The sequence below is a fragment of the Sinohyriopsis cumingii genome, chromosome 19 (assembly GCF_028554795.1).
Source record: "Sinohyriopsis cumingii isolate HCF-2022 chromosome 19, ASM2855479v2, whole genome shotgun sequence".
Classification (NCBI taxonomy): Eukaryota; Metazoa; Mollusca; class Bivalvia; order Unionida; family Unionidae; genus Sinohyriopsis; species Sinohyriopsis cumingii.
This window is the reverse complement of record NC_142979.1, coordinates 42,948,432-42,974,163: the sequence shown is the minus strand read 5'-3', so window position 1 is coordinate 42,974,163 and position 25,732 is coordinate 42,948,432. Positions and strand designations below refer to the sequence as shown.

At 37.5% G+C, this 25,732-nt stretch overlaps 1 protein-coding gene across 3 annotated transcripts in view; it reads left to right on the top strand.

The window, feature by feature from the left end:
* Positions 1-25,732, top strand: part of LOC149775581 (unconventional myosin-XVIIIa-like) — a 287,486-nt gene that overhangs the window by 60,710 nt on the left and 201,044 nt on the right. The window contains exon 1 of one of the 3 annotated variants that reach the window (XM_089943594.1): positions 9,787-9,925. The exons of the other annotated variants lie outside the window; for them this stretch is intronic. Within the exon in view, the coding sequence (XP_089799720.1) occupies positions 9,836-9,925 (90 nt within the window). The 5' untranslated portion in view covers positions 9,787-9,835. Of the gene's footprint in view, positions 1-9,786; positions 9,926-25,732 lie in introns of those variants that run through there. 3 annotated transcript variants of the gene reach the window in all.

The following is a 25,732-nucleotide window of genomic DNA, read 5'->3' as shown; positions in this document are numbered from 1 at the left end:
AGAAAGTATATAAACAGTAATATAAATATATATTGAAGAAGTTTCATATGCAGCTGCTATTTCTAAACAATGTGTTAACAAATTCTCTTGGTAAAATGCGATTTTCTTCATTACGTGTAAGCATATCTTTGTAGAACATGGTTCTCCAGACAGACATGTCTGTCCTAAGTAGGTTACAGCTGGTAAATACATGTACCATGCTTCAAGTCAGATAAAACCTTTCCCAAATTATGATCTGAAATTAAAAATTATCAGTTGTCCAGTTTTGAAACAACTGCTCTTAAATGATTACTGGACTACAGTTGGGGCTGTTAAATATTATGTTCCATTATGGATGGCTATGTGTAATATAAATGACACTTAAACTAGTGTTTCCCATAGGGGTACAAGGCTTAGAATAAAAAATCACATTGGTGTCAGAAATTAGGATCAAAATACAGAATTGGGGATCTGATGCACAGATGATGAAAATGATTATGAAATACAGATTGCCCTTTTTGGATGATTCTGGCAAAATTTTCGCATGCAAGTCAGTGCTAAACATAACGGAAACTTCTTAATGAATATGAAATATGTCTCAAAGGCTGACAACATTACTTTATGGAATATACAGATCATGTAAACAGTGTTGCAAACCAAGAAGCAAGTTTTATTGCACCATCATTGACTGTTGTGCATGTTGTGGACAGATCCTCCATGGACATCACAATATAGGATGTGTGTATTAGGCCTGTTTCTGTACATGTAACATTTTTTGGGTAACTGAATACTGTTGTTGTATCTTTTGATCAAGTGGATGAATGTCCATCGAGTCTTTGCAGTGCAAGGGAAATGTCTTTCAAATTAAGATTCCCGATCATAGTATAAAGCATTCATGTCTACCTTTAAGATATCTATTGATCAGGTAAACAAAATCCAAATTTCCATGTAACATGCTAGTGAGGTTGATTAATTTTACCCAATCACTTTCTTGGAGATAATACCATAAAACAGTCAATACCACTTGTCTTATCTGTCTTTACAATACATGTATTGTCCTTATGGTTTAGTGATTGATGACATTGGGTTTAGGCAGGTATGGCTGAAACTGTTGAACCTTTGTAAGAGATTGGAGTTTACAGGATTTGGTAAAGCAGAGGTATAGCAAACAAATATTGCAAAGTATTGCATAATGTGTACATTGTAGTCTACTCAGATAAGTCTTGTTTACCTGGCAGGTATCCATCTATTACCTGGTCTTAATAGGCATGATCTCCAGGTAATTATATATTACCTGAAGTTTTGCAAATTTTGCAGTAAGTATTTATGAATTACCCCTTATGTAAAGTAGGTTTCAGGGTAGGTAATGTTATTTAACTCTTTTTGGCCAAATGATGATACATGATGCCTTTCTTCCATACTTTCTAACAACACTCCATTTCCCCTCCAAAAGTCAAAATCATTACAGGTGCAAATGTATGACATCAGTTTTCTTCCAGTTAACAAAGTAAAACCCCATCATGATGTGGTATTGACTAACTTAAACATTTTCTATTAGCATTTGAGATTGCAATCTGTAAGGCAATGAAGGGATGCAAGTGGTGCTCAGATGGGAGATAATACATGCCTGTCCAGCCCGAAAATGTTTGAACAGATTTCTAGAACAGGTGGGATGGAGTTACATTGTGGCCAATGATATCAAAGCCAATATATGCATCAATCACAAAGGTGTTCCCCATTTTTTTAGGGAAGTGTGTCTGCAATAAAGAGTCAAATATCAAACAGAGGTTAGTTTTAAACCAAGTGGTCTCTTGTAATCACACTGTGACTCTACTGATCATTGCCGTCTGTCTGTGTGTTCAAGTCTCGGACTTGGCCAATGTGGGTATGTGAGAAAGCTGCCAGTAGCTTCTCTTGGGTCAGAGGTTCTTACTGGGGTTTTCCCCCGTTTCTTTCTCCATGAGTAATACTGGCAACCATACATAGTGTATATTGCGCTAAGAAATAGCGTTAAACCCCAAGCCAATAACAATGAATATCACTGCGGGGAATGACAAGAATATTGTGATGATTCTTTGCAACAGTATTAATGATGATGATAATCATGATGTAATCTGCAATGACAGCTGGACAAAGAAATGGTCAGTGGACTGCATGCATTTCGTGTCAGGCCTCAATTGCAATGGCCAATCAGGGTCATTAATGATACATGAATTATGCTTGGAATTGTTGTCAAGATGGCTGTCTGGAGCCATAGTATCCCCATTGGAAGAGCAACAAAGTTGTAATCCAAAAGTCCTGGGTTCAGGTGTAACCCACCCAGGCCAATCAGGGTCAAGCAGCAGAATTGTAATCCAAAGGTTGCAGGTTCAGTTCTCACCCAGGCCAATCAGGCTGAGCTGCCTTGGTGTATTCTTTAAAAATGCACCTTGGTCCCATTTCCTGAGCTTGACATTACCAAAATTGAGTTAAAAGTGCAGTTGAACAGTAACAAAATGAACTGGCTATAAATCCAAGTTTAATAAAAGTCTGTGACTTGCATTAGTAAAATCTAGTTTTTAGGGACACTGATGGTAGTTTCATATTTTTACAAATGGTGATTATGATTTGAAAAAATGAAAAAAAAGTACTTTTTTCTCCTCAACTCAGACTGCTCCAGTGGCCTAGTGATTAGAGCATCTGCCTTGGATGCAGGAAGTCATGACTTCAAATCCCAGCCGAGTCATACGAAACACTTAAAAAATGGTACTAACATCATCCTCGTTAGGTGCTCAATATTGAGAGGTTAGTGTTAGGACTGGTTGGCCTGGTGTCAGGATAATGTAACTGGGTGGGACATCATGCTACAATTGTCTGGCATGATGACCCAATGCTAGACATCACTTTAAACTGCCACACTGCAGACACCATAGCGATATGACTGAATGTTTTAAAAAGCTATGCTAAAAATCAAAATCACACACACACACACACACACACACACACACACACACACACACACACACTCTCTCTCTCTCTCCCTCTCTCTTTCTTCAACTCATGATAGTACTTCTTTGATATCACAGAAAAAGAATTTTTCAAAAACAAATTCAGTATCTCCTTTGCCCAGTCACAGGGGCCAGCATTTTGCATGTCAACATAACTTTAGTTGAAGTTTATTTTCTGTATGATAATTAGTGTTAATTATAATTGCTGGAGACCATTAAAAACTTTGTAGGGGTGAGCTATACAATCGGTGATTACATTTTGGTTCCCCAGTAGTCAGCTGTGTGTATTATTCTTGTTATCCTTTAAAATGTCGGTGCCTCTATTCATTAACAGCTGCCTGTACAGCCATCTCATGAAATTTTGCCGAAGTGTACCCGATCATGCCTAAAAAATTTAATTCTGTGACTCACATTCTTGGACAGAGTATATCCTTTGAACCACTGAAGATACTGAAATGAAACTTTTGCCAGTTATATATCACATATAGATGGTGTATCACATAACAGAACCACACACCCAGCTATTGCTTGAAGATATTGTAATCACATATTACCAAATTATGTCAGTGTGAAGGCTCCATATCAGACATCATCCTTTTCACATACATGGTAGAGGAAAAGTGCTTTCAGAGATAAATCCATGATGACTCAAGGAAAAAGAAAAGGGATGAAAGAACCATTTTATACTCACAAATCAGTTGTTGACAAGTTGTTGTCCACTAGTATAAATTAGATCTCCTTTGTCTGAAGTTTCATCAGATTCTCAAACTGCACTATTATATATCGTGTTAAATTCCCTAGCCACACCCTGTATCAGGGTGAAGGGCACAGGAAGGGAAATGTAACTTTGACTTGTATACTTAACCAGAGTGCATTTGTAACTTTTGGGCTACAGAATATAATTAGTGAAACTTAGCCATTTATATATCATGATTAAAGAGTGTCACATTGCCATTTTCCTTGCCTCAAGGTCAAGGTCATGGCAAGGGAAAATGTAAGTCAGTTTTACCTCTGTTCATTTATGGGTGTAAATTTGATTATCTTGACTTGGCAGTGTCTTACATACTCATAATCATCCCCCATAATCAGGGTCAAGGTCACAATGAAGTAATGCAGTCACTACTCTGTTTTGACCTTTCGGGTGGCCTAAATGGTTAGAGGGCCCACATCAGATGTGGGAGTTCACAGGTTTAAACCTGGGCAGAGTCATACCAAAGACTTTTAAAAATGGTACTAGCAGCAGCCTAACTTGGAGCTCAGTATTAAGCGGTTAGTGTTTGGATTGGTTGGTGTGGTGTCAGGATAATGTGACTAGATGGGACATGGATGCTACATGGATGCAGCATGATACTCCAAAGCAAGACATCACTATAAACTGCTACATTGCAGATATTGTAGCAATATGACTAAAAAATTGTTAAAGCTATGTTGAAAATCCAAAATCTCTCTCTCTCTCTCTCTCTCTCACACACACACACACAAACACACACTTTACCCTGTTTCCTTATTTACCAGGCTGTGACCTCTTATTGCCTCTAGATATTTTGATGAAACTTAACCAGTTGCACACCTTATCTTACAGTAGTAAAGCTTGTAACTTCAGGTCAGGATTATTTTGTAGGGAAAGGTCACAAGGTGGATTCGTTATGTGCCATTTTCAGTACTTTTAAGTTTGTGTTAATCTGTATGATAATTAACATCTCAATTGTCACTCCAGACTTGACAGAAAGATATAGAGAACAAGTGGGGAACATGATTTATTTATTTAAAAGGGACAGAACCATCTATTTATATTGTGAAATTTGCAAGCTCAGGAGATATCTGGTATTGCCATTGATTACATGTAGGTATCCATGACAAAGTTTTTTGTAACAAGTGGTTAACAGTATCAAGCAAAATCATCAAGCTTGCACATTTAAAGTAGCATCAGGTCATTATAAAGTGCATGTGTCATAGTTGATAAATATATTTCTGCCAAACTTTTATGGGTGCTTGTAATAAAAATGTTCATTATGACATATTTGTTGATAGCTAAACCATAGATAAGGCTTGGGGCTTAAACTTCAAAGAAGCTTTGATATCTTTGCTTAGCTAGTTTGCCTGATTGGGGCGGTAAGGTGACCCTAATCGAGTGGAGAATTTACAATTAGGCAGTTACAAACTATACATTTTATATATTTCACATGGTTCATGAATCTCATATCACTAAAACAATATATGTAGAATTTGAAATTAAAAGTCTTTTCACCACTTATGATGTGCTTGAATTGAATTTCTTGTTGAATTAATAGAGGAAATGGAAAAGATAGATTGAATAGATTGATCATTGGTTAGATAAGGGTGAAAAACATGCTGTATATACTCAGTTATAAATCAAGACCAACTGCAAACTGCACAGACCCAGATCTGCCATCGCATAATGTGCTGGTAGATTTGGGTCAATGCAGCTTGTTAGGACTGATCATTTGAACCAGAAACATAGACTCTGATCTGCTTATGCTATGGCAGATCAGGATCTTTGTTATTTGCAGTTTGACTTGACTTATGAGCTAGTATATATGGTACTAAATAATAGTGATCTTAAAAGAAAAGCAATTATATTCACAAAACAGTAACTGTAATAAAACAATCAGATCAAGGCTTTATAAGCTTTTTTCTAGCAGCGATGATTTAGTAATAAATGTTAATTTATTTCCATAATTGTTTATAACTCAATTGTCTGCTTGTCTTTTTAAACCCATAAATACTTTATTTACTCAAGCACTTTCCACTTTGCAGAGTGCACTCCGGTGGCCTAGTGGTTAGAGCGTCCGCCTCGGATGCGGGAGGTTGTGGGTTCGATCCCCAACCAAGTCATACCAGAGACTTACAAAAATGGTACTTACAGCTGCCTCGCTTGGTGTTCAGCATTAAGAGGTTAGTGTTAGGACTGGTCAGCCTGGTGTCAGGATAATGTGACTGGGTGGGACATCATGCTACATGAATGCGGCATGATGCCCCAGTGCTAGACATCACTATAAACTGCCACATTGCAGACATCGTAGTGATATGACTTAAAAATTGTTAAAGCTATGTAAAAGATCAAAATCACATCACATCACATCACATTGCAAATAGTTTATGTTCTAGTATGGTGGGATTGGTTTTTCAGCCTTGATTTGCTGGAACTGAATTCTTGTCTGTAAGAGTCAGCTCAAATTTATCGATAGATGCCTATCAGGAAATTCACAAAATTCAGGTAATATATATGGCTATTTGCAGATAATGTGAATTAAGTCCAGGCAATATTTAGATGTCTGTGATATATTACCAGAATTTTTATATTCTCTCCATAAGGTGGAGTGTATTAGGTTTAGATGTTCACTTTTGTCCATTTATACGTTGCCAATAACTTGATTTGTCCACCAGCTACTGTTACCACACATTGTGGATGACTTTCACCTGAGATAAGCAAGAACCTTATTGATTTTGGAGTCAAAAGATCTAAGGTTAATGTCCATGTGACTGAAAGAAGAAATATTATAAATATAGCTAAGTTATCCACTATCTACAGGCACCACATTTTGTGGATCACTTGCACTTTGGGGTAAGGAAGAACCCTGTAGATTAGATTTGGGTGTCAGATGCCAAGGTCACTGACTTAAAGATTGCAAATAGCTTTAATAAAATATTTTGAATCTTCCACCATCTACATTTACCAAACTTTAAGTAGGGCTTCCATTTGGGGTAAGGAAGAAGTCTGCTGATTGCAGGGTCAAAAGGTCAAAGTTCATTGACTGAGAGAATAAACAATAACTTATGCACAATACTATTAGTCCTACCATACCTGGACCAAACTTGGTGGCTGGTTTGCATGTAGGGTAAAGAAGAAACCTATTGTTTTTGTGGTCAAAAGTTCAAAGGTCAAGGTCACCTAAAGAAAAACTGGTTTTTGCACACATGGTTTAGTTATTGGCTGTTTACATTTGCCAAAGTTTGTGTATGACTTATATGTTGAGTAAGATAGAAGTCTATTGATTTTGAGGTGAAAAGGTAAAATTCAATTTCACTGACTAAAACAAAATGGCTTTTGCCAAATAACTAGTTCTAGATCACTTTCGTTGCCAAGGGTTTATGGAGGGATTGTACTTAAGGTATGAAAGAGGTCTATTGATTTAGGGGTGAAACAATGAAAGATAAAGGGTATAGTGTCATAGTGGGCTGAAAGAAAAATTAGTTCCGTTCAACAACTTTTGTTTTAGAGTAAGTTCCTTTGCCAAACTTGGTCAATTGCTTGCACTTAGGTTAATAAAGAAACATTTTTATAGGATCTCAAGGTTAGAGGACAGTGTTATAGTAAGTCCAATAAGTACATAATGGTTTGTGCAGATTAAGTTTAGTTCAAAACCACATACTTTGACCAAAAGTTGAGACCTTTGAGCTCCATTAGTGAATAATCTCCAGTCATCCATATTGTATTAGTGCCATAGACATTTACCATAAACATGGTTTGGGCATTCACAATACTTTTGTTGTTAATTTACTTGCCATGCTTAGCAATTGCATCAGGTAATGCAAATTCCCTAATTACCATAAAATTATATTACCTTCCAACTTTAAATATCTTGAGATAATGCTTATTATGTCTAGTTAATACAGAAATAAACTTGCCCCTCGGATGCTGGAGGTCATGGGTTTGAAACCTGGCCGAGTCATACCAAAGACTTATAAAAATGGTACTAGCAGTTGCCTCGCTTGGCTCTCAGCGTTAAGAGGTTAATGTTAGGACTGGTCAGTCTGGTGTCAGGATAATGTGACTGAGTGGGACATCGTGCTACATGTCTGTGGCATGATGCCCCAGTGCTAGACATCCCTATAAACTGCTACAATGCATACATCGTAGTGATATTATTTAAAAATTGTTAAGGCTATGTTAAAAATCCAAAACACACACATTCACGCATGCGTGCACACACAGACACACACACACACACACACAGATACACTTGCTAGATAAACTAGGTTTATCAAAGGTAAATGATACATTACCACAATTTTTGTGAATTTTGTTTTGCCTTACAGATGATGATTTCCTTAGGCATCATAGTGCTAAATTCCAGGGGTAAATCAGATGGAAAGATTAGCAAACCGTCTGCTCCATAGCCATTATAATCAAAAACAGGATGATGCAAAAACAAGTTAGAATATGCATTGATTTAAATGAAATGAAATGCAAGATAAAGTATTTAAATTATGATAGCAATTAGGAAAGTAGGCCGGTTCCCTCAGGTATCATTAACCTGTGAATCAACCTGTTGTTTTGTTTGTCATGGTTGTAATGGCACCTGTAATGCACTATTGCCTATATGATGTCAGACAATAGGAGCTAAATGCCTTTCCCCAAGGACACAGAGGTTGTTGTTGTTGTTGTAGGGTTTAATGCCATTTTTCAGTACATGATAGGCTATACATGGCGGCCAGTATTAATGGTGGAGGAAGAACCCGGGAAAACCCCAGAAAGAACCACCGACCCACGAGAAGCTACTGGCAAGCTTTCTCACATACGACACAGAGGTAGATCATTGTTAGGTTTGCACAATTTAGTATGACATTGAGAAATGTTTATAGATTGTGTAATAAAAAATGAATACCATATGTAAATTAAATTTGATCTCTTATAGTGGTAATATGACTTTAAGATAGCCATGGTTAATTTACTGGTAGATATTTACATGCATGACGGAGAGAAATTAAAACTTAAAACAGTACTGGCAACTCCTTTAAAAAACATGCAAAATTTTCAAAATATTTAATTTATTACAAACAGAGTAATATTTTATCATCAAAAACAACCAATCAACAATATGCATGTATGTTTGCCAACCCAGCACTGACCATGTTTTGTCAGGAACTAAATGAGGATAATGAATTATGAATGAGTTTCATTTTACTAGATCATATTAACATATATACTAGCTTACAAGTAGAGTTCAACTGTAAACTGTATAGACCCTGATCTGCTGTGACATCATGTGCTGGTATATCTAAGTCTTTGCAGTAATAAGTGAACCAACAACATAGACCCTGATCTGCATGTGCAGTATGCAATGTCAGATCAGGGTCTGTATTGTTTGCCTTTGGACTTGACTTATAAGTGAGTGCATATAGTATTTTTATGGAGGTTTCAAAACTGAAAGGATGATTGAAAGATGTTTCTGAATGATTTCCATCACATTTTGGCAATATATATTTGATATTAAGGCTCATATTATACAAAGATGACTGGCTGTAGTGCATTAATTAAATTAGTCCAATTTGTGCTTATTTAGATAAACTTGGATAGATTTGGTAACTATGTCATTCAGTACAACCTTCATTCCAGAATCTTCAAGTTGTGTATTTTTCTTGAGGTTAAGCATGCATAAAGGCAGTGTTTAACTTCATCCTGTGGTTTTGCAAAAAAAAAATCTATTTTTGAAAATATAAAAAGCTATTTGTAAAAAAATGTTTGAGATGTGTCTCATGTGAAAAATGGATGCTTTGGCTAATTCAAAGTTTCTTGTCTCTGAACTGATCAATTCCTTGGATAAATTTAAGTGACATAACGAGTCAGATCAAATCTGTCAGAAATAAACTTGTGTCAAAGGATATATTAGATAATATAAAGTCCACATCTGTAGAGGAATTTTATTTCTGTTGGATTTTTGAGTGGAATTTAGTGCTTGATTTTGATGTTGATTTTGGAACTTCATCTTGTTTAGAATTTAAGGACTGTGTCTCCCCCAAAGTAACACAGCAGCTGTCTTACTAAAAAATATAGGAGGCTTGTTGCATCTCAAGTGCCAGTATAGTCTCAGAACAAGATTTTTTAACTAGGATAAATCAGCAGAATGGCAACGAAGATTTCCCATCGTTCCAGTCTACGACTTAAGAGTTCCCCCTCGATGCCTACTCTACATGAAAATCGCAAGCTTCGACGGGTGAGTAATATACAATGTATAATGTGAATGAGTAAATGATGTTTTATTAACAGCCAGTCTTGCATTATTGACCATCTGGTATAGTCAGCATTCAATTTATCATATTACTTAGGGTCCACACTTTATTTAGCCCATGTTAGTGGTAAGTAAGACATTGTACTTGTATTTCTGGTGGCAGCATCATTGGTGTTAACAGTTTGGGTTAGGTTACAGTTTTCAGGCAATGCTTTGATCATGTTCTTGGTCTTCATGTGCAACCATTTATTCATTCATTCATTTGTTTGTCTGCTTGCTCACTTGCCCACCCACCTACGCACCTACCCATTCACTCGCTCGCTCGCTGACTGACTGACTAACTCACTCACTCCATGTTTCAGGGGAAGAAAAAATTGAAAATTCATGGTTTTTCCTGTACAACTAGCCTTAAAAATCTGGTTGTGCAGCAGACTTTTCTGGTTGTCCAGTATATTATTGCAAGATTGCCCTAATCAAAATTATTCAGCAACTTCTGTTGTAAATTATGTATGGAGTTAGTCCCACACGCATGGAATATCTGTAATTCTCCATTAGTCCTACTAATATAAAGTGTTGTACAAGTTTATACATTAATTTAATCTGCGTAAGATCATCAAAGAAAAGATAATTGAAAATTTTCCTTTTTTTTGACAGTGTGTTTTTGTTTACCAACTTTCTAGTAGTTGACAATCCTTGAGCAGAAACTTTTCAGTGTACGTTGTTTATCTGAATTGGCATTATTATTACTCTAATTGTCATTAATCTGATATTACAAATTCCCAAACCAAATAAGTAGTTATTTAAAAAAAGTTTCCAATACTCTGGAACTCTGCTCTGGAATAGTATTCCAGTTGAGATTAGAAATGCCCACTCTATTTCCTTCTTCCAAAACCAATATATCCAGTGGCTTCAGAGATGCAGCTTAAATAAATAAATTCCTTTGTATGAGGGCCTCAAGGTAGATTAGTTTTTAGCTAATTGTGTTACCCTTTTTAAATAAGGTCATTATTATTTTACAGAGCAAAATGCCCTTTAAAAACACATTCTTAATTATTGTGAGAGAATGTCTTGTGTGACTCAATACACATCTAGTACCACTTGCAAAAAGAATTAAAGCACAGATAGCTACTGGCAGTATTGAAATGTGATGAGCCATAAATGGTTACACCATCATGTATTTATTATTATTATATGCTCATTTTTTTCTTCTTAACTTTAACTTTGCATTGTCAGAATTATTCACTATTTTACGATGCTGAACTCGCACGCAATTTCATATTGCACTCATAAAGGAACTACTTTCTAATTGTAAACAAACAATGGGCACAGATGCTAGCACTTTTGATTTGTAAACAAATCATGTACACTCACGTACTAGGCGCTTTACGTTTTGGTTGATTAAATTGGTTTCGGAATGAAGTAAAGCAGATGTTTCATGGACTGCCACATAACAGATGCCTTGTCACATTCTGTGTTAACTTTTTTGATACAATGTTTTGGATTTAGGCTAGCTATATAGTAGATGCCAGAACGAGGCCTTACAAATAACATGCAAGTGACAAGGCATAAATTGTCTTCTTTAGCTGGTAATAAGAATGGCAACAAAATATATTTACAGTTTTACATCCTGAATTTCCTCAAAATGTACTTTCTTAGTTCTGCAAATCCGAATTACATTTTGAAATTATACTGTAATTTCGAATATAAGTGCAATTACATCCTCCTTACTGCACTCAAAATGAAATAAGCATTAAATTCCATAGTGTCTTTTTGATAATTGCGATTGAAAGACTTCATAGCTTTCCCACATTAAGATTTCAGACATTCAATGACAGAAACAGAAACACATTTGCAGATGTCAACATGCTTCTCCCTCACTTCTTTAATCCGATGTATTTTATATGGAATTGTCACATATAAATCCAGTCCATAATCACAAATTTTGTACAGTCGACAAAAATACCAAAATCTTTTCATTCCAGATCAAATGGAAAAGTTGTTGCAATGCTCATTCATTCACAATATAACTCCAAATTTCAATTTTAACTGGACACCATTTTCTTTCAAAAGTTATGTCTCTTGGCATCCGTCCATCTACGGGAGATGATGGCGTAGCTCCAAAGTAAGCTTTTGTCTATCCTTCTTTCTAGCTCTCTTTTCAGCTTGTTTTATTCTTCTCTCTTCCTCTGCGTTTTGAACTCCCTGCCTGACAGCTAGGCGCCAGCTGGAACGGTTGTTTGCACAGCTCTCCCAGTTGTTGACATTGATGTTTGCCATCTTCATATCCTTCTTGCAAACATCTTTGTAGTGCAGATGTGGTCGTCCAGTTGGTCGTGCACCTTCTGCTAACTCCCCGTATAACAGGTCCTTGGGGATGCGACCTGGGTCCATTGTTTTGACATGGCCAAGCCAGCGGAGGTGCCTCTCGCTGAGAATGGAGAACATGCTGTTCATGTTGGCGCGTTCTAGAACCTCTGTGTTGGGTACTTTGTCCTGCCACTGGATGTGCAGAATGCGCCGCAGACATCTCAGGTGGAAGCTGTTGAGTTTCCTCTCGTGTCTTGCATAGGTGGTCCATGTTTCGCTGCTGTAGAGAAGTGAGCTGAGTATGCAGGCTTGGTAGACACGCAGTTTGGTCTTCTCTGTGAGGTTGTGGTTGTTCCAGACTCTCTGGTTAAGTCTGGCCATCACTGCTGCTGCCTTGGCAATGCTGCCATTCACCTCAGAATCAATGGAGAGTGAGCTGGAGATGTTAGACCTGAGGTATGTGAAGTTCTCGACAACTGACAAGTTGTACCCATCGATGGTGACAGAGGGAGGGGAGTCTGCGTCCTGTGCCATGACGTTCGTTTTCTTCAAACTGATGGTCAGTCCAAATTCCTTACAAGCGTGGGAGAGGCGGCATACCAGCTGCTGCAGTCCATCTTCCGTGTGTGATGTCAAGGCTGCATCATCGGCGAAGAGCAATTTATGGATGAGTACCTCTGTGACTTTAGTCTTAGCACGGAGACGGGCAATGTTGAACAGCTTGCTGTCAGCCCTGGTATGGATGTACACTCCCTCGCTGCAGTCCTTGAATGCGTACTGGAGAAGCATGGAGAAGAAGATGGCAAAGAGCATCGGCACAAGGACACAGCCTTGTTTGACTCTGCTGATGACTGGGAATGCTTCAGATGTTGCGCCATTGAAGCACACTGTGCTGTGCATGTTCTCGTGGAACGACATGATGACAGCAAGCAGACGTGGGGGGCAGCCGATCTTCTGACGAGTCCACTCCGACTAACCAGGTCAAATGCCTTTGTCAGGTCTATGAAGGCAATGTAGAGGGGCATCTGCTGCTCGCGACACTTCTCCTGCAGCTGACGTAGTGAGAAGATCATGTCTACAGTTGACCTGCCAGCTCGAAATCCACATTGGGACTCTGGGTAGGCGCGGGAGGCTAGGATCTGCAAGCGCGCCAAGGCAACACGGGCGAAAGTCTTTCCAACGATGCTGAGGAAGGAGATGCCCCGATAGTTGTTGCAGTCACTACGGTCTCCTTTGTTTTTGTATAAAGTGACGATGTTGGCGTCACACATGTCCTGTGGGATGTATCCCTGTTCCCAGCAAAGGCAGAGGAGTGTGTGTAGGGGCTGGAGCAGTGCTGGTTTTCCGCTCTTGAGGACTTAAGGCGGAATGCCGTCGCTTCCAGGAGCCTTTCCACAGGTAAGGCAATCGATGGCTTTTCCGAGCTCTTCCAGGGTGGGCTGTGTGTCTAGCTCCTCCATGACAGGCAGGTCTGGAATGGCGTCCAGGGCAGTTCCAGTGACATTGTTTTGGGTTGTATATAGCTCGAGCTCGAGATAGTGCTCATCCCATCAATGCAGTTGTTTCCCCTGGTCTGTGATGACTTCGCCCGTCTTGGACTTGAGGGGGGCGGTCTTGTAGCTGGGGGGGCCTGTTGCCTTTTTGATACCCTCATACATTTCTCTTGTATCCCCGGTGTCAGCAGCTGTCTGTATACTGTTGCAAAGGTTCAGCCAGTAGGTGTTGGCACAGCGGCGGGCAGCCTTCTGGGCATTGTTCCTTGCAATCCTGAGGGCTTGTAGTGTTCTGGGGCTAGGTGCAGCCTTGTATGCCAGGAGGGCTTTCCTCTTTGCCTCAGTCACGGGCTCCATCTCCTCCCAGTTTGCCTCATACCAGTCGACATTCTTTTGCTCCCTCTTCCCGTAAGCTGTGATGGCTGAATTGTACACAGAGTCACGGATATGGGACCACTTGGAGTCAATGGTGTCATCAGGTGTCACTTTGGTGAGGGCTTCCTTCAGTTTGCTGATGAACTGCTGTGTTTTCTCTGGGTTGCTTGCACAGCAGGTGTTGATGCGTGGGTGACCCTTCTTCTTGGCGTGGTGCAGCTTCTTGGGTAATATTCGCACCTTGCTGGCCATGAGGGAATGGTCCGCGTCACAATCAGCACTGTGGTAGCTGCGGGTGAGGAGGTCACTGGCCAGTTCTGCACGCCTGGTGATGACGAGGTCTTGCTGGTGCCAGTGGCGTGAACATAGGTGTCTCCACGACACCTGGTGGATCTCCTTGCATTTGAAGAAAGTGTTGGTCACACATAGGCTGTGGGAGCAGCACATCTCCAGCAGTCGCTGACCATTCTCGTTGATCTTGCCCCTTCCGTAAAAGCCAAGACAGGTGGGCCAGGCCTCATGGTCAGCTCCCACTCTAGCATTGAATTCTCCTAGTAAGTAAAGGCTTTCATTGTTGGGGATACTGGATATTGCCTGATCCAGAGCCTCATAAAACTTGTCTTTCTCCTCGTAGGTGGAGCAGAGGGTTGGGGCGTACATGCTGAAGATGTTGACCAGGCCTAAGGATGTTGACAGCCGGAGGGCAAGGATTCTCTCAGTACCTGATGATGGAGGTTCAATGAAGGCGATTAGTGTGTTCTTTATGGCAAAGCCTACACCATGCTGCCAAGGTTCATCCGAGGGCTTCCCCTGCCAAAAGGATGTGTAATTGGCTTCCCTGATGGTACCGCTGTCAGCCAGTCGGGTCTCCTGGAGGCAGGCAATGTCGATGTTCAGTCGGGAGAGTTCTCTGTCAATGAAGGCAGTCTTCCGTGCATCGTCCATCTGCTGTAGGTCGGTGGTCAATCCAGGACACATGGTCCTGATGTTCCAGGTTGCAAAACGAAGAGTTGGAGTCTTCTTATTTCTTCTTTTAGTCTTTCCTGGTGCGGAGTTTTGTGGCCCACTTGTCGAGATGGTTCTCTAAGCTCCACGCACCCAGTGAAGCAGGCAGGCCATGGCGGGCAGCACCTTAATGACTGGGGGCTGCCCAGCTTGAGGCGGGCGGTAGCTGTCCAGTGAGACCTGATGATCTCTCCCACCGTTAGAAGTAACCCCTGGCGCCAGGCTCTATGCCAATTGAGCTTTGACTTAGAACCGGTAAACTGCTACTTTTCGTGTTGTGCTGACGCTGTACAACGACTCTGGAGTGTCCTCTTCAGTGGAGCTATGAAGCCTGGGCAGGGTGGTATGGAGAATCAGCTGTTGTCCATGCAGCAGATCCCCCCTCTCCACGCAGCTGGTGTGCCCAAGGGAACGACGAATGCCGATACAGCTTGGCACCAATGGCGTTGCAGGAGTTGCCGGAATGACATTGATGTCAATGTCAGACTGCCTTAGGGACTCCATCTCTGGATTTTCTGTTGGGGTTTACTCCCTTAGCCTTTCCCATGAGTGGGTATAGCCACAAGGCAGCAGAGGTTTGGAATCGGAGTTTTCCTTCTCCTAGATGAGCTACCATCCAAGGTTTACGAGTCCCATCTACTCGAAGCAACTGGTTTTAAGGCGCCAGTGGGCCGCCTTCACCCCTTCTCCTGTTAGTAGAAAACATGGTCTGCCGGGCTTCACATCTAAGCCATTCGCGAAGGCCAGGAACTGGATTTTAGTTGACAGAGGCAGTCAGAGATGTAAGCCATATGGGGCATTTTTTGGAGGATTGGGACGCTTGTCTCCCACTCCCACCCTGGGCAATGTCAACCTTAGACCACGAAAGTTATGTCTAGTGCGTGACTAAGTTCAGATTTATCTGGGCGGAGTTATGTGTGCAGTAATAATGTTATTGTTGTGTCATGATGAATCTGCGCTTGTGTATTTAGTTTGGAATACGGCATAAGTTCAGTTACTTTGTTTCTTGAAGTGTATTTTGTTAATATAATTAAGCATTAGGTAGAATAAGAAAATGAGCATAGATTGAAAAGGTTACTGCATTTATTTGGGAAAATATGAACTCGTTTTGTTGGATGGATATACTTCACTCCCAAGGTCGTGCAGTATTCCATCCAAAAAACTTGTTCATATTTTCTCATACAAATGCAATAACCTATAATTATTGAATCTAAGCTATATTATTATATAGGTGTTGAGTTAATTTAGTTTTCACAGTTGTTACGATGTGTGTATTTATTCATTATCTGAACTATAGAGGAATTCAAAATTTCATTTAGGCATTTTGTTTGGCAATAACCCTATATGCCAATATAGTATGCAACAACAATTTTGATTGTTTTTTTTTTAAAACTTGCCATATCCATGTAGATAATCAACAGAATCAACTGTCACAGTTATGAATGGTATGCAGTGAGTGCCCATTTCTTCAGCAAACCAATGAAGAAGCTTAATACAGGATCATAGACATTAAATGTATGTTGCAAGCCAAAGCTCTGTTACCATATGTTGTGTGTTGACAAAAAGATAAACATTTGTTGGTCTTGTTTCTTTAAGGGTTCACTTTGAGGGGCTGGTCGTGTGGACTGTGATTACATAATCCAATATTGATTAGCTGACACCTAAGGATTAGTGTGGCCTTTTACAAATAGCAATTACCCGAGATTCATCTGTGGAATTTATGGAATTATATGCAGATAATTGGACCATCCTGTTGTAGTTGAGGTACCCAGCGGGACAGTTTAATGATCATATATTTGTCACTGCAAAATATATACATTCTATGATTATTTTTAACTTGACCATTTTTTAAAAATAATATTTTCTCTTGTTGGCTGATTGATTTTTCTATCCCTTTGTTGGTATGTATGAATACTAGCAGATCATAATAGACAATTTTTCCCATTGGAATTCCCCACCAACCCACTATCCTTAAACTACTTATACAAAAGGAGATGACAAATTTAATTGACACAATTTATTTTCATACACCTGTCTTAGAGTGCAAGTGTATCATGTCTAGATGGTTTGATGTGTACCATAGGCATGACTCCCTTTCTTCAAGGTCAAGGTTACAGCAAGAGAAAATGTAATTCATTGACTTGTATCCTTGTTTGGATCGAGTAAAACTTTTAAAGTGCTAAATATATTTTAAGGAAACTTCAGCCAATTATATATCACATATAGATATATGGTGTGCTGAATAACATGGCAATGTCCCCCACCTTAAGCTGAAGGTTGTAGCAGGGAAATATAACTCTGACTTGTATCCTTGTTTGGAGTATAACTATTGAATTATTAAGATATTTCAGTAAATCTTGAACTGGCTATGTATAATGACTGAACTGTATCTCATACCTAGCCACTCCCCGCCTCAAGGTCAAGGTCACATCAAGGGAAAATATAATTCGGTGACCTATTCCTATATGGGTATTAATAATTAATGAAGAGATTTTAATAAAACTTTAGCCCGTTATATAGCATGACTTGACCATGTCTTGCATATCCAATCATACCACCTGTCTCGGAGTCAAGGTCAAAACAACACGCTGTAACTTTTGGATGCTTTTATTGAGTTTGATGAAACTTCACCTGTATCTTCTCCTCATCGTACACTTGTCAATGTTTTTATGATTTTCAGCCATTTGTCTTAATTCCATCCATCCATCAATTGCACTTTATTTTTCAGAGCTAAACTCAAAACCTGTTAAAGATAGCTCTGTGAATCTTTGTACATATTTTAGCTTAGTGCTTCAGATGTGCCTGTTGCTGTTTGCAGTTCTTCATTTTCAGTATTTTAAATGTTTGTCTGTTTATCTATCTATCCATCCATTATCCACACTTGTTTCAGGGGGAAAAAACTTCCAGACTGTTCAAAAGAACACTCTGAAATTTGATGCCCATTTTTAGACTGATACTGTGGTGTAGTTTTTAATTTTACCATTCATACCTTTTGATCTCATGTTGCAGAAACTTGGTTATTTTGATGCCTGACATGTGTTTACAGTAATAGCTACTTAAAATTCTTTTGATGTGATTACACAATAATAAAAAGAACTTCATGAAAAATTTGTATACCCTTATAAATTTTGTGGACAATGGCCAGAATGGATTTTGACACATTAAGGACTTATTTGATGGAGTTATAGTACTAGCTTGACATTCTAATGACTCACTGCACATCGATTTATCCAGCGTTATATTCTTGCAAGAAGTAGCATGTATACTTGCTTATGAGTCGAGTCCAGCTGCAGACTACACAGACACAGTACATCTGGGTCTTTGCAGTTTGTTAGGAGTAATAAACAGAACAACCAACACAGACCCTGATATGCCAGTGCATTATGCAATGTTAGATCATGGTCTATGTTGTTTGCAGTTGGACTCTACTTACAAGTGAGTATGGATGATAATTTATATTTATGCAAGAAGTTCTTTGCATAAGCTCATCATCAGACAGTGGAGGTGTTTGATCATTTTGAACTGTTTATGCAAATTCTTTTGAAGTTATTTCCCTTGTCAGCAACTAATTGGTCAATTGAAAGATCTATCTCATTTCTTCATCATACAGCATGACAGACTTAGTGTTCAAAGGAAACAGTTCCACTGTTGGAACAAGCTGGATGCGTCATGGGACCAGGGGACAGTAACATGAACTTTGTCAGATTTGAAGAGTCTGCTTCATGCCATTCAGATGTACTAAGATGATGTACTCTAAAAATACAACAAAATAAAACTTGTATTGTTGGTCTCTAATGTTTCGTCAAACAAAGAAAAGCTTTAATTTCTGTTTAAAGACTTGGTTAAATGCCAACATTTTGGAAACCTTTTCAAAGTCACTCTTTTGGGTCTAATGAATTACATCTCCCTCTAAAAACTCAACGGTAATGCATTATTGCATGATGATACACCAGACTGCTCTCTCTCTCTCTCTCTCTCTCTATTTCCACGATAAAATAATATTCATAATGTATTCACAGTGCTATTAAACCAAGCAACCAAACTGCTGTCATTGAACATTTCACAGCATCATAAACTTTGCATTTTACATGCTTTTCAGTCTGTGAGAGAGAGAGAGAGAGAGAGAGAGAGAGAGGTGGTTGTATCAACTTCAGTTTGTAATTTGGATCTATGTCAGTTGGCTAAAAAATGTGTGAGAGAGTGTTGTGGAGTTCTCTAGGGCCAGAAAGTTTGTAAAGTAATTAAGGTTTGCCATGCTGAATAGATAAGAAGACTGAATTACCTTTGACATTAGTCCCAGGTAATTCAGTCTTATCAGTTCGTTCAAATTTAGAGAGAGGGAATTAAAGCACATTCTGTTTATAGACACCATCATTAAAAACTTGTATTTTTATGTAGTTATGTTAAAAGATCATTGGCTTTGAGTATGTATGGATGGATGGGTGGGTGGGTGGATGGATGGCACATTAGTACAATCATGCTATTTATTCCCAAGGAAGAGCCAGGTACTAACAGTCTAATTACCTAGGAAGCTAACCAATATAACAAAAAGTCAATTTTGATCCATGAAGCAAAATTTTTATCTATGAGACAAAGATAAAATATAAAGATTCTTTCTGCGTCTTTCACCCCTCCCCCACAAGAAAAAAGTATACAAAGGAAAGAAAAAAGCAAATAAGGGTAAAATCCTTACAATACAAATTCAATATTTTCTGTATAATCTGCACTAGTTTATAAAGTTGAAGACCTTGCTTGGAACATCATCACTGGATGCATCCCATGGTGAACAGGTTGCCTTTATTTGTTGTCTCTTACAGTACGCTTTACTACATGTACATCCTCATATTTTAAAACACATCATATTGTGTTGTTGGAAGAATTGTTGTGTTTAATTAGATTGCATATTGTGTTGTTGGAAGAATTGTTGTGTTTAATTAGATTGCATATTGTGTTGTTGGAAGAATAGCTGTGTTTAATTAGATTACATATGATTTAAATCAATCTCCACTCTCTTAGGTGAAGATATGACAGTGACTGCCTTGAGGTCGTGTTTTGGTTACCTATGTTATTACCATTGTCACTAACAATATGAAGTCTTTTATCTTTTTGTTTGGGAGACTGAGCAGTATGGCTTAAGCGCATACAAGTGTGCCAAACAATTTGATTCATTTTCAGATTTTTGATGCTGCATTTCCATTGGCTAATTCAAAGTTCATCTGTAGTGTAGATCTGATTTTAATCCGATTAATCTTAAGTATTTGTTTTTTTTTTTTTTTACTGTCTTTGGTATAGCTCATGGAATTATGTTCTTATGGGTTCAGACGATAACATAATTTCAGCATTTATTCATGTGATGTTTGTGATATTCATAGTTCACTTTTCAAGGGAATAATACTTTACCTCATCCAGAGATAGTCACAGTGACCTAGATTGCATGGATTACCTCCTTTGGCACAGTTAAATATGTTTTAGTACTTTAAGGTTAGTAACAGTCAAATAGTCAACATGATGAAGGACTTAAGAGTTAGTAGAGTTATCTCTCTTTATTTGATTTTGTGGAGAAATTGTGCATCACTAATGTCATAATGTGTATTGACATAACATTTGCACTTGGATTCCTCTCTGCAGTTTTGTACTCTGCATAGGGTTTGATTATTTAAGAAAATAATTTCCTGTGTTATCCTGTTGATTTAAAGCCCTTGTGTATCTTTGGCATGATTGTTAAAATAACTTTTAATTCCCTTTGTTTGGTGCATGAATGATGGGTATAATTTCGGTTCATAGAGTATACAGCTTAGCCTTATTTCAGAAATGGGTTTCTCTCAAAAGATTTGCTAGATCTGCTTTGACATTTTCACTTCCTGGACTTCAGAGTTAATTGGAAGAAGAAAAAAAAGCTTTTTCAGTTTTTGTATATTTTAAATTTCATTTATTTCAGGTTCAGAATCTGGTATTACCTTCACTGGCAAAATTAATTTTCTGTGATTTAATAACTACTAAATTTAATATACTTTGGACAAGCTCAGGCTCATGTTTTAGTCACATGGGAGCAGCCGTTTTGATGAGCTGTCTGCAGCAGATAGTGCAGTTTCCATAGTTACCAAATGTAAACAAATTTCAGTCACAGTACACGAAAATAGTACGAGGTATGGCAACATTCTTTCCACTGTACATGTTGTCAGTGGAAACAACTTGACCATATCTTATTCCCTCACTCAGAAATATTTAATAACCTAAAATAGTCATGAAAAAAGTGAGAAAACGTTTTTAGAGAGTTTTAATTGATGCTTGTACTTTTACACTTTTTAATAAAATGTAACAAAACAAATGTACATGCAGAATTTCCTATGTTAATTTACGTGAGTATTTTTAATACATGTACAATTGATATTTTTTTTGCACATGGAGATTTTACTTTCAGAATGTCAGTGATAATTTAAAATCATTCACTGTAAAAGTTTTATTCCTACATAGTTATTATATGGTTTCATAAATTCGGATGAATTTACATCTAGCTGTAGATACCCATCACATGTGTGTGTGTGTGTGTGTGTGTGGCTGTGTGTGTGCAAGCATATGTATTCACATGTGAGTGCATGTGTGCATGCATGAATGCATATGTATACTTCTACCAGTAGCTCATAAAACTTAAAAAGACCTAGTTTCTAGCAATGGAAGGCAAATCATTAGTAAAATCTGCGTAAAGTATGTAAATTTGACAAAAGATTGGTTTATGTCCGTGGTGTATCACTCTTGCTGTACCTACTTGTGAAACGAAGTGAGTGAGTAGGATAGCATATGTATCTCCACTTATTTTAGCATGCCATGATAACTTGTGAACCCGCTTATGACAAGTGAGCAGGTGTGAATCCCGTTTGATGTATCACTTATTTTAGCATGCCATGATAACTTGTGAACCCGCTTATGACAAGTGAGCAGGTGTGAATCCCGTTTGATATATCACTTATTTTAGCATGCCATGATAACTTGTGAACCCGCTTATGACAAGTGTGCAGGTGTGGATCCCATTTGATATATCACTTATTTTATCATCAGAAATGGCAGATATTGCCTGGAAATTTGATGAAAAAAGTAAAATTAACTTTACTAAGAAGTCATATATATTTTTTGATTTGTTTTAAAAAATATTGTCAGTACACTGTAAATCATAATATGCAACAAAAATATTCATGAATTAAAATGTTAGTAATGTCTTTTAGTGGCAACACTAAGAAATAAATGCCAGTTAAATAATTCTCGTCAAATGAAATTCCTGTATCACCTTTATCTTAAAATTTAGCCTCAGTGTATTTGTGATAAATGTGATGTACCCTCTTGTATGCAAACATCAGCAATGTCAATCAAGCAAAATAGGGATGCCCACAGCCTTAGGGTCATAACATTAAGTGTTTGCTGTGTTTTGATCTATCTTTCAGAAGTGTTTACTGCATTGTTAAAACTGATCAAGAGAAGATTTGCATTGTACTGTTATGTTAATTACATCTTTTGTATTCAATCAAGTAAAAGGAGGGGGAAAATAAAGAAACAGTATGGGCTGAGTAGGAGCTAGTGGTCATGGTTGTTTGTCAAGTCAGTTCATTTCAGTTAGCCAATTGAACACATTTTGAAATATTGTTATTTAACATAAAGCATCTAACATTATTCGGTGGTTTATCATACTCATTGACACATGTGATGTGATCAAGGATAGCATGGGAGCGAAGCAGAAGGCCTACTCTTTTAATGAAAGCTTGGTTTCACGTATAGGGTTCATTCTGGAGAAGCAAGTTTAAAATGTTTGTAGTGAACTTGAAATTCCCAAATAAGAACTCTGAGGTTTGCTGGATGAGATTGAAAAGAAATTTTGCTATTACTTGCAATAAATTAAAACATTTTGTCAACATAATAAAACAACCATGTTTTGATTTTGTGGCTCTAAATAATTGATCATATTGCTTGAAATAAGTGTATTTTTTTGTTTGTATATCAAGAACTTGTTTTGTTCTAATTAATAATGCTATTCATATCCACATTTACATTCAAAAGTAGTGATGTAATATGCAGTGTTTTCACTGGTACGCTGGGGAGGTATGTTGGAGTAATGTTTTAAGTAGCCATCAAAATATTGTTTATTTTTGCTGAATAGTATCCACTTTCATCATTAAAATTTATGTGTTGACAGTTATTCCCAACACAGTTATAAACACTAGTATTTGGAGTTGTAGAATCCCATTTTAAATGAGTTATTGTCAGATTGGTATATATTATAGTGTGGTGTTATGAAAAGGTTATTGGTTAGATTTCCATTTTTGAGTCCCCCATCCCGTCATGGTACAGTAAAACCTGTCTTGAAAGACCACTGCTGTGTGTGACCACCTTTCTTGAAAGATCATATTCTCTATGCACAGATTTATAGATTGTATAGCATTATGACCTGTTATGAGAGACCAACTGTCTAATTTGAGAGACTATAACTTATTGGCAAAAAAGGTGGTCTTTCAAGACAGGTCCTGCTGTATTATACATGAGGATATTGTCCAGCTGATTCATTTTATGACCACAGCTTTCTTTCTATATTTTTTATGATAAACTTTTTTTTCACCCTTGTCATATGTTTCTGTTATGCATCAGGATGATTGCAACCAATCAGGTTTTACTACTTTCATGGTTGTACTGCTTAATAATAAATATAATCAAAATTCAGTGTGCATCATTTCCTTGTATTCACAGAATCAATTCGAAAATTCATCTGATCTTTCTCGTACTGTCATTTTGAATTTTCTTTGTGTTCATTAATGTTTTTTTCCCTTTTGTAATAAAGTGTTTTCTTTTATTGTTCTTGAATATGTGAAGATTCTGTTACAGATTTTACAATCATCACAACTGAATATCAGTACATTTAAAAAATTTCAATACAGTAAAACCTGTCTTGAAAGACTACCCCAGCTGCCAAAAAATAATGGTCTCTCATGACAGTTCACAACACTATATATAATCAATGAATTTGTGCATGGAGAACCTGGTCTCTCAAGAGAGGTGGTCTCTCATAGCAGTGGTCTTTCAGGGCAGGTTTCAATGTATAAACAATGCCATTTACTGCATGCATATATATATATATATATATATATATATATATATATATATATATATATATATATATATATATATATATATATATATATAATATGAAAATAGAGAGACTCGTATATTCCAAGAAGTTTTACAAAAGTATTCAAAATCAAGTTTTTTAAGTTTTTAAGTAATGAAGCAGTATAATGGCAATGATTATGAACACAAGCTTATGTTTTATCAAGTTGTAGTGGCAGTAGCAGGTTTAAAGACACATTAGCACAACACTGGCTATAAGGTATATCAAGGGAATAATGGGGGTTAATAAAAGAAACCATCAGCTGTTTCAACTGAGTGATTTTTCAGTTGACCTAGGTTTTGTGGTCATGTTTTTTTAATAAAAAGTACATTATGTCAATTTCAGAAGGTCTTTTTAATTTGAATTTGAAAGCTTTTTTTGAATAAATTTCCAAGATTAATGGAATGAAAAGAAAAAGGTTGTTTATTGCTAGCCGTCCCAGTAACGTGCTTTCTTAGAAGTGCAGACAGCAAATTTTATTGAACATGTCATAATTAAACTGTCATTTGTATTTAATAAATACTCTCTATTGCTGTTTACTCTAGTGTTTGAGAGTACAAATTCAAACCTGCCTGTGAAAATAAACTTTATTTGCTGAATAAAGTGTGAAAGTATATGCAGTGCTGCCTTTATTTATTCAGTCTTTCTCAGGTCAGACATATACATGTGCATGTATGTAATTGCTACTTGTCATCAGTAACTTAATGGTGGATACTTGCAGTGGCTAAGAAAGTTAAATATGGAAGAATTTTAAACTGGAATGTTCCACAGGATCATACTGATATAGAAAAACCTGTCTTGATAGACCACTGCTGTGTGAGTACACCTGTTTTGAGAGACTGTATTCTCAGTGCACAGATTTATTGATTGTGAGAGTATTATGACCTGTTATGAGAGACCAACTGTCTTGAAAGACCATAACTTATTGGTGGAAAAGATTGTCTTTCAAGATGTGACTTTTGCTATTGAGAAATAATCAGTTTCAAAATCATTAGCTACATCAATATCAAACAAACAATTCTACCATTGGTAGATGATCTATGGTTTCGAAAATTCTGCTGTATGGTCTTAAGCTATTATCTAAATTGGCATATGTGATCTCAGTAGAAGTTCAATATTTAAAGCAAAGGATGTGTTGTTTTGTTTGACATACAAATGAATCTTGGATTTGATTCTATCATGAGTTCATTGTGATTTGGCCAAATCGTTATTGTTCAGATATATGAGTAACCAATTTTTACATCTTTAAATCTATTCTCATGTTGACTAACAGTTTAGGCTACCTACAGGGGGCTACTTACAAATGAAATTAAAAAGATTGGTAAATGGTTATAGTAGTGGGAGTCCAATAGTCAAACAGTGCAACACATCGACACAGACAGTTATGATGGGGGTTGTAGCGGATCTCTCACCTACCCCTACATCGTAACTATCAAGGTCAGTGTCTTACATTGTAGGACTATG